The sequence below is a fragment of the Podarcis erhardii genome (genome assembly GCF_964252035.2).
Source record: "Podarcis erhardii genome assembly, chromosome: 7".
NCBI lineage: Eukaryota > Metazoa > Chordata > Lepidosauria > Squamata > Lacertidae > Podarcis > Podarcis erhardii.
In genome coordinates this window covers 36268309-36280653 of record NC_138511.1, presented here as the reverse complement: position 1 = coordinate 36280653, position 12345 = coordinate 36268309, and the positions used below count along the sequence as shown (strand labels likewise).

Genomic DNA, 12345 nt, shown 5'->3' with positions numbered 1-12345 from the left:
GTCCACTTTCCCAGGTTAGATTTAAAACAGGGTCGTCGCAGTTCACAGGCTTCCTGGTCGGCGGCGGTGGCAGGGTGGGGAGGGGGAGATTGAGCAAATTAGTCTGCTTGGCTTACAGCCCCCCTCCCCAAATTTCTGTAAGATGCTCGCCTTCCTTCTTTCAAGGCTCCCACGATCAGAGTCAGCAAGAGTTGCAGCACAAGCCATGGGGGCAATTAAAAGAAAAGTCGTTGCACGCAAGTAAAATAAACAGCTCCAAATAGCTCTGGCATGATGGGAGCTCAGAAATACCTGCTTGATCTGCTGACTTGAAACCAATTCCCTACAGCAGTTAACGGTAAAGCCCCCCGTCCCCCGCTGAGTTCAAAGGCAGTCTTCTCTTAGCTGTAACAAGCCCCGGCTGAAAGCTGCCAATGTACCCCCCCCCTGCAAATTTGACAGTGGAAACTGAGTTTCGTATTACACAAACATTCCCAGGAACCTTTAAAAGCCAAGGCACATCCACCACCTCAGATTTAGACCTCTCCCTTCTCGACAGTCACATTTCAGATTCTTTTGTACCCGGTCATGAAACGAAAAAACGTTTACCATCCTCTTAGCCCCTTAGCTTACACGATTCGGAAGCTTTGATTTGGAATACAAGTGGATACGTGCCTGTGAATATCTCAGTGCCTGGGCCTCTGCCACGTAAGAACAGCTCTCTCTGTCCTGCACTGCCTAAAACTCACAAGCTTTCCTTTGTGCGTGTGTGAGGACACGCCACTCCGCGCTAACAGCTGAAACAGGCAACTTATTTCCTTTGTTAAATAACAGGGGTTTGTGCCGATCGCTTGGCTTTGCAGAGTGCCTGTGGCTAAAGCAGAGTTCCAGATAGCAAAATTGTTGGTTCTGGACAACCTTCTGGCATTACCTCGTTCATATGGGAGTATAAGGCACCACAGAATTCAAATCAGGGACTCTGGCTGCAATGTCCAAGAACTTTACTCCCCACACCTCTTGGAAGAGAAAGGTGTTGGCCCTGAACTTTCCTGCTCTACAGCACCACCAAGGTGCTGCAACTTGTCCACCCGGCCAGACCAGGAGATCTGGGGAGCCAATAGAAGCCTGCCTGCCTGAAATTGTGTAACTGTTGTTTCTGGCTTGGTCAGAATTGGAGAAAATTTTCAGAAAGAGCTGCTGTTTTGGAATCAGGGCATCTCCTTGAGCTGATCTATGTATCTGACCCTCTGAACTGATGGTCTTCCACATTGGCCTGGGCCTTCCACATTGGTACTCAAAAAGTTCAAGATGGCCATTAAAAATAAATGAATAATTATATATATACCTGAGCTGAAACTACTCAATTTTTCCAGGGACATATTTAGCCATGCCAATCATCATCATCATCATCATCATCATCATCATCATCATCTCCTACTTTTCTCTCTCCTACTTTTACATTATCCTCACTTGTGCTTAGCGATGTCATCACACAGCCATAACTGACTGGCCACACAATATGACATCATCCTACTCACTGCGCAATTCTTGATTAGTTGGGATCACCTAAGTAACTCTTCAAGGAAGAAGGTGAAAGCAGCAGCTGGGGATTAGGGGGTTGGTAGAAATCACACTGAAGAAGCAGTAACCAGGCCCAGAGGCAACAAGGGTGCCAAATAGGATGGGTTGTTTTCCCCAGAAGTCAAGCATTTGCTCCATCTAAAAAACTTCCCTAGAAGAATTTGTGTCCTACTGAAATTTGCTAGCTGCTCCCTAAAAATAATAATCAAAAACTGGAGACTACCCAGAGCACCTATAAATTATGATCGTAAGAATGAATTTCTTGACAAACTGATGATGCTCAGTTCACCACCAACCTGGAGATAACACACGTGCTGTTTCAACAACATTGAGGTGCATGGTTCTCTATTTTTTATTTTAATTTAAAGAAATCTGTATACTGTCTCTATGGAGACCGGCAGCCTTTTAGTCTGAATGACGGCATATCTGGGTGCTCCTGTTTATTAAATCCCTTTCTTCATGAGCAAAGCTTGCCAGTGGCGAACAATGTCTGGCAGTTTTATGTTGCTTGTAAGTCTACAAGGAAATAGGCCATCAGACTCATTCCTGGCAAGACCTTTTCCTCCTCACCGCCTGTCTTAATCAGATGGATTTCCAGTGCAGCTAGGTCAAGGTTGGATCACCCTGGGGGCCCAGAGATGAAAGACTTTTTGCAAGTTTTTTTCCACTAGGAAGTGTATAACAAAAGAGAGAGAGGGAGAGAAGATAGTAGACTACAAAGGAAAACAAAATTAAAAAGAAAAGAGCCCACATACAGCACAGAAACACAATCAGGCCGGTAGAGGAACAGCAAAATAGCACATGAAAGGAAGCAAGCAAAGCATTAAGTCTTTGGGATAAATGGTTCACAATATGTGGGGTTGTCCTGGAATACATTCTGATCCCTGGGGGTAGATGTCAACATTCCTCATCTCCCAGCACATCCTCAAGCTCTTGGGCTACTCCAAAGCTTTCTTAGCCCTCATGGCTTATCCCACTGACCTTCCAATTCCAATAGATTTTCCTTCCTGCACCCTACTCAAGGGCCAGCGGCAATGGGCAGTATGGTTGGGCACATGCCTAAGGTGCACACCCCAACAAGGGGCTCACCAGCCACCCCCTCCCTGGACCTCCTCCTCCTCTGCTTGCTCATTTGCCTCTCACTCTGGCCCAGAATAGTGGTGTGGTGGAAGAGGAACAGGAGGAGATGTCACTGACTGCTTGCTCTTTGGCTCTCAAGACTGGCTAGGGAGCAGGAGGGAGAAAGAAGGACGAAGTAGGAGAACAAACAGATGGAGCAGCTGGGGATAATGGTAGTGTGGAAATAACATTTGCTGAGGGAGTGGTGGGGAAGCTCCATGAAGGGTTCTTGTCAAAAATCCCTCTGAAACCTGGAGCCAACACTGCCCCATTGCCACCATGAGTTTAAAGCTCCACCCTTATATGTAGATATATATTTATTGCATTTATATCCTACCTATTTTCTCCAAGGAGCACAAGGTGGTGTGCACAGGTCTCCCCCTCCTCTTTTAATCCCTACAACAACCATGTGAGGTAGGCTAGGCTGAGAATATTTCAATAATTAACAATAACAACAACAACAACAAATTAACTGCCTCACAGGGTTGTTGATAAAGACAAAATGTTCTTTGGATACTCCAAACATAATTAATGGCCTACAACAGGGGTTGGCAAGGTTTACCTCGCCTGGGCTGGTTCACTCCAGTGGAGATCCCTTCGCGGCCTTAGCACACACACACACACACAATTTCCAGTGTTGGCATCTGCATATGAGATTTCCGGCACCGTGGAAGCGAGTTTCCACGCTGCGCTGTGCCAGTTTAGCACAGTGTGTGGGTGCTCACTGAGCGGGCGGCTCGTGGGCCGGGTAACGACCCCCGTGGGCTGCTTGTGCCCATGGGCCTTAGGTTGCTGACCCCTGGCCTACAACTATACATGTCTATTCAGGAGTAAATGCCACTAAGTTCAGTGCTGCTTATTCCCAGGTATGTGAACAGTCTCAGGAAGTATAATTTGATTAAACATGAAGCAGACCAGGTTTTGGACACTTAGAAGCAGGGCAAGGGGTAAACAAAACTTCAGTAAAACAGCACATATTTCTTATTCCGTCTAAGGATATGTCACTATTTGATGGAATAGCCATATCTTAAGGAGCAATCTACAAGCATTAGGAAACAGAGACTGAAACCCATTATCTTACAATGTGAGAAACTATTTTCAGGTGGCTTTAGCCACCTTCTGAGTACTTATCGTTAGCCTACTTAGCTGAAGTAGTTGAGTTGCAATACTCTCATGCGTATAAGCAACACTGAATGCTACTGATGTTATTTATCTCATCTTCCAACGTACAGGCTGCCTTTTCCAAGCAAAGGTGGCAGCGATGGGGCTCTGTGCTCAAAAGAGGCTTTTGCTCCAAAACTGATGGCCAGGAAAGCAGCAGAGTGAACAAGATATGATAGAAACTCCCCTATGAGGAAAGGCTGCAGTATTGGGGACTTTTTAGTTTGGAGGAAAAGTGATCAGAAATTTATAAAATTATGCATGGCATGGAGAGAGTGGGTAGAGAAAGAGATTTCTCCTTCGCTCATAACACTGGGACTCATGGACGTCCAATGAAGCTGCATGTTGGAAGGTTTGTGACTGGCAAAAGAAAGCACTTTTTCATGCAGTGCTCAAACTATGGAACCTGCTCCCACAGGAGGCAGTGATGACCATCAACTTGGATGGCTTTAAAAGAGGACTGGACAAATTCATGGAGGATAAAGGTATCAATGGCTAATAGCCATGAAGGCTATGCTCTGCCTCCACAGTTGGGGGCAGTAATGCTTTGGAATACCAGATGGGGGAAATCACAGGATGGGAGAGAGCTATTCTGCTTGGATCCTGCTCACCCATTTCCCACAGGCATCTGGTTAGCCCCTGTGAGAACAGGATGCTGGAGTAGATGAGCCATTGGCCTGGTCCAGCTGGCTAATAATAAATAATAATAATAATAATAATACCCTGCCCACCTGGCTGTGTTGCCCCAGTGACTCCTTTCTCATGTTCTTACCTGAAGAGAGGAGCAATGTGAGTGTGGTACTGTTTAATTCTGTTTATGGAGAGCATGCTACAATTTCACTTGTTTGCTAAATTTGTATGTCACTTTTCATGAAATGGTCTCAGAGTGGCCAGCAATAACACATACTGAAGCTTGCCGCTGCAGTTGGAGTTGATGGTTGAGGAGTACAATCGGAGCCGGAGGGGCTTTCCCGGTGTTGTATCTAGCCAAGTTCTTCTCAGTATGAACCCACTGAAACTGAGGGGCCTAATTCTGTCGTGCCCAGTAACCTCAGTGGGTAAACTGTGGGTAGAACCAACAGTGAATACAGTGTTATGTTATGCAAGCCTGTTGGGAGTCTCCCTCCCAACAATGCATGCCACTGAAATGGTCAGGTGCCACATACCATGGGTGGGTCTTCCATCTTGACTTCTTAGTCCAGGCTATACTGGCCCCAAGACAGTATATTCATCCTCAGCTGCAAGACCACCAATTGTGGTCCTGCACCATCACTTACATCCTCCTCCCAGGTCCTGACCTTGCTTTACCTTCCAGAACCTTGGGCCTCCATGTGCTATTGCCACCATCACCTTCCTTTGCTGCTTGCCATCACGATTGATCAAGACATAGAGGGAGAGGCTTTAGTCATGGACATTATTTATCTCAGGGCATCGCAGTGATAAGTGTGCCTAGGGAGAGAAAGAATAATGTCCTTACCTCAAATTTTAGCTGCTTCTTGACATTGGTACGTGTATCAGTTTCCTTCTCCACTTTCTTTTCATCGCCACTGCAAACTCCATCTGTCTTCTCTGGAGGCAAAGCCACTGGGGGAGGCGGGAGAAGAGAGAAACTCAGAAGGCTGCCTTTAGACACTTGTCACATCAAGACACCTCATTATTCTGCGATTTCAACTCAAAACTGGGTTCTCAACTAATTGTGTACACAAATATGTGGAGTAATTGTTTTATGTGAAGTTCTACTGAAAGGTCAAGTCTACAGAGTCATTGGTTTAATGTCTGAAAATTCAATTTGAATGTTAACAAAATACACCACCAGTACAGCATCATCTTCGATTAAAATGCCCTCTGGGCAATGAAGCAAGAACCAAAGAACTTACACACCCAACAAAAAAAGAAAAAGAAAATACAGCAGATTAATTAAGGAGAAATGAAGTCTCAAGAACTGATATATCCCTTCCTTTTGTAAACCGCTTTGAGGTTTGTGTTTTTTAAAAAAACAAGTTGTATATACATTTTGAGAGAGAGAGAGAGAGAGAGAGAGAGAGAGAGAGAGAAAGAAAGAAAGAAAGAAAGAAAGAAAACTGTGCAGCATCTTGTTCAGCATCAACATTTCTAGTCTTCTAGATCAGAACAACATTCTGACAGGACAATATTTGTTCTCCATTCCTTTTTCATGTTACATCAGCACTGATATCATACTAACTAAGCATAGTGCAAACCACAGATCATATACTTGATTCTAACTATGGTTGCACACTGTAGTTTTAATGTAAACTGTTGTTAATTTTAAATCTGAACCATTATGTAATACTGTGCCATGGCTAGGTCTGAAAACGGAAAGGTGGAATTTGCATTTTTCACCTTTTTTCAAATTTGCTATAAAGTATTAACTTTTATGACATTGCAAAATATTAATTCACTCGTACAACAGTAGTTGTCAAGCCTATAATGGATTTTTTAAAAAACAACAACAACCAGACTGATGCCAAAATTTTGCTCTTCTGCCAATCTTAAAAGAAGATTATTCATTCAGGCACAGAAAACAAACCCGATGGAGAATAAATACTTCCAGTTTCTTAAACATCACAGTTTAATCTTTCGGCATATTTGGAAAGATTAAATTAAACATTGAAGTAACATTTCCTAGCAGGTGAAAACTGTCCCGGGATGAATTAGATCCTTAAAATCGGGGTGGAGAGCAGATATGGAGGGAGGATGGAGAAGGGAAAACATGCCATATAAATGACTTGGAAATACTTTTTTAAAAATACTGAATGCAGGCAAAGGTTTTCTGCTCATTTTACCTGAGATCGGGTTGCTAGGGGACTGTTGCCTTTAAAACTCTCCTTTGTATTTCAACATACTGAGCACTCCAATTTCAATTGGAGAGTCGCTTTCTCTCTCTCTATCTTGTTTTAAACAAAATCACATAAATATCAGTGTATAACTTTATTTATTAATTATTTTATTTTATTTTATTTCCTGCCCTTCAGCCTAAGGTCTCAGGGTGGGCTACAACATTAAAGCACACAATATTAAGAACAACTTGAACAACTTACAAACACAAAAATATGCTGGGTTTTAAAAATATACACCTTAAGAGTCAAAAGCCAGAAAAAGAGCTGGTGTCCATGTGCCTCACTGGTCCCTCTCTGTCAATGCAGAAATAGGACACGAAGGAGTCCAAAGGCCTTAACAAAAGGGCACACTGGATCAGCGAGCAGAGACTTGACCTGATTGCTGTGCAAATTAATGTACAGTGGAACCTCTGGTTATGAACTTAATTCATTCCAGAAGTCCGTTCTTAACCTGAGGTACCACTTTAGCTAATGGGGCGTCCCGCTGCCACCGCTGCGCAATTTCTGTTCTCATCCTGAGGTAAAGTTCTTAACCCGAGGTACTATTTCTGGGTTAGCGGAGTCTGTAACCCGAGGTGTTTGTAACCCAAGGTACCACTGTACTTGGGATTGGAGGGAGCAGCATGGCAAGCCCCCTCAGTCCTGTTCCAAAGATAGCTGGAGGAACCGGAAGCCACAAAACTACCTGGGCTTCGCTGATTACATGAATTGCTGCTCTGAGCTTGTGGCACTCTTTGTCTAGAAGGGAATACAATAAGAATGGTCAGCTGTTGGATTCATAGTTGTTTGTTAGGGTCAGGGTGCGATATTACCACATTCTATTTCCCCAATGTATACAACTGGGCAGTTCCTCGTTCGGGCACCAGTTAGGTGTAGTCAGAGGCATTGTACTGGAAACTGTAGCTATGAGAGTTCATGTTTTATTACTGGAGTTTACCTTTGAAATGTGCACTTCCCCTAATTTTGTAACGCTGCTCTTCAGACACATAATGTGTACAAAAATTCATATATTAGCATAAATTGTGTGTGTATGCCTGTGTGCACATATGTTAGTGAAAATTACATTCCAAAACGCATTATAAATGGGGAAATTGCTTTGCAAAACTGTGCCTATTAGGGAAAATGGCATACAAAAATGTGTACGTCAGATGAAATTCAATGATGAATTTTCATGAGGACATCACAAAATATCACAAACTGATGTGGACATGTGGAGAACTGAATTTAAGAATGGAAAAATGTGAAACTGAGACAAACCGAATTGGACAGAAACCCCAATCACTAAACGGAACAAAAATGTACTGAAAGCAGCTATTAAATAAAACGTGGATGCTTGTCTGGGAGAGTTAAAACCATAAACTGAGATGATTCATTGGGCAAGGGACATCGGCCATAATATATACTATGAAGAATGGGAGAAACTCTGGAAAAAAACCCTTAAATTTACAGCTTGCATAACGTTAAAAGAGAACCTCATGAAGATGTTTTACCGTTGGTATATAACACCTGCAAAATTAGCAAAAATATATAAAACTTGCAATAAATGCTGGAAATGCAGGGAAAAAGAGGGATCCTTCTTCCACATGTGGTGGGACTGCAGAAAGGTCAAAGGCTTTTGGGAAAGTGTATATAATGAAATGAAAAGTATATTAAGATACAACTTTGGGAAAAAGCCGGAGGCTTTTCTGTTAGGCCTAGCAGGAAGTGATATAAAGAACAATGACAGTAAATTTTTTCAATATGCAACAACGGCCGCAAGGGTCCTATTGGCTCAAAATTGGAAACAACAGAACATACCGACGCTTGAGGAATGGAGAGCAAAACTACTAGAATACGCGGAGATGGACAGATTGACGGGGAAAATTAGATATTTAAAAGACCAAAGGTTCATTGAGGACTGGGGGAAATTTGTGGAATATCTGGAAAATATAAGTGAAGGTCAGATAACGCTAGTTGGGTTTAAAAAAGCTCTGTGAAAAGGTTGGAATATTATCTAAAGAGAAAAAGAAGGAAAGAGAAAATAATGTCAATATAAGCTAGGATTTGTGTGAATTTGTTAAATTAGGGTATGGATGATCTCAGGGGAAGCTGAAGGAAGTCTTATAGAAAGAAATCTGCGATAATAAGGTGTAAACTGTTTTATTTTCTTGTTTGTTATGATTTAAAAAACAATAAAAATTATGCAGAAAAAAACACCATAAACTGAGAAACACCGTTGAGCTACATGCCAGAGTTCAGCTACACACAATGAGAACTTCCACCAAGAATCTTGCCAACAATATTAAATCTGTCCAGACTAGACTGCTATCTTAAATAAGAGGAAAGCATTAAAAAGCTCCTGTTTCCAGTGTCTGAGACGTTGGAAAAAGATCCATGGACAGTATCATTACTTGAAAAATATCCATTGACTTCCTCTTCAGATGCCAACTCCCCACCCCACCCCAAGAGGCACACTGTTGGTCATAAGACCTTGGCCTTGCAGTTACGGAAAGCCATAGTTTGCTCCTTATGGGAATAACGGCAGGCAGAATCCAAAGATCCTATTTTCAACAGTCATCTACTTTGTCAAAACAAAACAAATTCCTTCCAGTAGCACCTTAAAGACCAACTAAGTCAGTTCTTGGTATGAGCTTTCGTGTGCATGCACACTTCTTCAGATACACTTTGTGACATTGGAGGCTGGTGCTACAGAGACGCAAACTCAAGGCCAGGTCCCAACTTGAAGAGACCATTGAGATGGTCTCCCTTAAAGCTGCAAGGGGAGGCACAAACTACTTTAAAGTGAGGAAGCATGGAAGAGTAGTTAGTAGGCTTTTCCAGCTTTATTTGTATATGTCTTGAGCCCTGCAGAGACGTCAAGAGGTCTACAGTCTAATGATCTCAGGGACAACACGAGAACAGAAGAGCTTCCTGGATCAGGCCAATGGCCCATCTAGTTCAGCATCCTATTCTCACAGTGGCCAACTAGATGCCGGTGAGAAATGGGCAAGAGGTACCCAAGTACAAGTGCTTCCAGCAACCAGCATTCAGAAGTATTTACTGCCTCTGACCCTGAAGGCTGAGCATAGTCGTCATGGCAAGTGGCCACCAATATCCTCCACAAATTTCTCAAATCCTCTTTTAAAGCCATCCAAGTTGGAGGCCATCTCTACCTCGTGTGGCAGTGAGTTCAACAGTTTAACTATGCACTGCATGAAGAAGTCCTTTCTTTTATCTGTCTTAAATCTTCTAACATTCAGCTTCACTGGATGTCCACGAGTTCTAGTGCTATGAGAAAGGCTGAGAAACTTTTCTCTATCCACTTTCTCCATGTCATGTTTTATTTTAGAAACTTCTATCATGTATAAACTTCTGTCTTCTATCTTACTTGTCTTTCCTCTAAACTAAAAAGTCCCAAACACTTTCTTTATAGGAGACCAACCTTTCTTAATAGGAGAGGGTCCTAGTGGGTTAAGATATTCTGTCCCCAGGAACCCTCAAGAGTTGCTACAGGAAGTATGCTGGGCATAGAGCTGAGTTGCAGGGAGAGACCAAGCAGGATGCCAGGGAAGGGGCCTGTTCTTGTGTCACCTGATGCTTCTGACCAGCCCTTTTCCATGCAGGCACCACCTCCACCTCCTGTCAGTGATCTTGCACCTGCAGAGGAGGCATTGGGTGACAAGTCTAGCTCTGAGCCAGCGCTGCCTCGTCCTGCATTTCCTAGGACATGAAAATGCCAGTTCTGGCATGGACAGACAGTCCAAGCCCAGCTGACCCAATGGAGTGTTGAGTCTCCAACAGCAGCAGTGAGCTTTATGTAAAATCATCCTTGTCATCTCCTGGGGGCTTCAAGAAGTCTCTCAAGGTGACTTAATGCAGATTAATTACCACGTAGCACGTTTTAAAAGATGTCTGTGTGCTGGAGCTAGGGAATCTAACATGGAACCAGCAGGCTCTGAAGGGCCCACAGATACCTCAAGACCCCAAGGCACATAAACCTGTGCAACTAGCCTTCGATTGTGAAACTGACCGTTAATTACACCATGGCCAGCTTGAAAGGGAAGTGCTCAAACAAAGAATTTGGCACCCGCTTGCGTAAGTCATCTGAGCTTATGAGGAACTCCACTGGCATGCACCTCTCCTCCACCAGTCACTGCTTAGGATGACTACTGGGGTCCCTTGAAGTTATCAAAGCCTATGCAGTGGTGGGCGGAATCAGAGGCAAAAGTGGGTGGAGCAAAACATGCAAATTTTACCTTTGTACCATAGGCTCTCTCCTACACAACCATCATCCTACAAGCAATAGGCATTATCAGCGTTTAAAAGCATTTTCAAGCCAGGCAAAAACACTTAGGGTACAAAGAAAGGGCCAGTGGGATGTGTGCCCTGAGGAGAGTTCCAGGGGCCAGATAGATATGCATGGAGGGCACCATTCAGCCCCCAGGCCTGAGATTTCCCATCTCTACAGGTAAGAGGAAACTCCTGAGTTGAGCGTCCTTTCCCCCCTCCCACTGCCCCCCAAATACTGCCAAACAGGGCCCTTTCTTCTCATTTTTATTCAAAATTATTAGTGCGTCTCTGAAAAACATTGCATTTGTTTCTTCACAGTGTCCCTTTTCTCTGACTTTTTGCTATTAATTGGGAAATATGTGCCTTGAACGCCACACTACAATGTTCCTTTTCTATTTGAAACTGGAAATACAACAAAGCGAGGAAACTATTACATTTCAAACGTTGTGAAATACTATTCCTGCATTAAAGAAAGCTAATTGGCACAAGTATACTTACAGATGTCTTTTTGCCGAGGACAGTTAATTAATAACATCTATTTGTGAGAAAGAACAAGAGAGAACAAAAAGCATATGTGTAAGGGTGCTGAATCCATTACTGTCAATCTGCAGTCTGTGTTCAGGCTGTTGCTGAGTTTAACCAATAAAGGCAGGCAATAATACCACCGGCTCTTTAAGAATTCCATGCCAACGGGGATTTCTGACAAAATGCTTGGAAGTGGGTGCAGGGAGAGAACGATAGTTGGTTTGAATATTGCAGCCTTGTCACTTCTGAACCTCAATCTGTATATTCGGCAATCTGAAAATTCCAAAAATCCACCGTGCTTTCTACCCATGCACCATGAACTACATGTTCATGAAGAAATAGTATGCATTCTTGTAAGATTTTAAACTCTTTGCATCGCACTTTCTGCATTCTCACGATACTTTAACTCCTTTTGTGCCCTGGCCCCCAGTGGTGGATACTCGCACTCTCAGCTCAATTATTGCCAGAGGCTTTATTTCAGAATTCACTGCACAGACCAAACACAGATCAGGTTACAAGGTATGCAAGTCCGTGGTTCTATCAGAGCACTGAGGAACATGGCTAAGCAGATAAGATGTTATTCACAACACTTGACATGCCCCCAAGCTCTCCTTTTGAAGAACAAGGCAGGCGTCCCCATGCTGGTCAACTCACTGTCCAATATTGCCATGGGCGCCTCCCTAGAGGTGGGAAGCAATCTGAAGATGGGAGGAAGAGTAGAAGTCACGTCAGGTGGCTCCTCCTCTACTCTTGAGATATCCAAAGGGAAGGACTTCCCCCTGAAAGTTTACTTGGCCCCTCCCCAGCATCCAAACCAGCAAATTTCAAAACATGGGGACTCTTCAAGATCCAT

The 12345-nt window shown here is 43.4% G+C and overlaps 1 protein-coding gene across 2 annotated transcripts in view; it reads right to left on the bottom strand.

The window, feature by feature from the left end:
* NKD1 (NKD inhibitor of WNT signaling pathway 1) overlaps window positions 1–12345 on the bottom strand; it is a 132227-nt gene that overhangs the window by 26820 nt on the left and 93062 nt on the right. For both annotated transcript variants that reach the window (XM_081870267.1, XM_081870266.1), the window contains exon 5: window positions 5318–5424. In XM_081870267.1, coding sequence (XP_081726393.1) covers window positions 5318–5424 — 107 coding nt within the window. The remainder of the gene's footprint in view (window positions 1–5317; window positions 5425–12345) is intronic.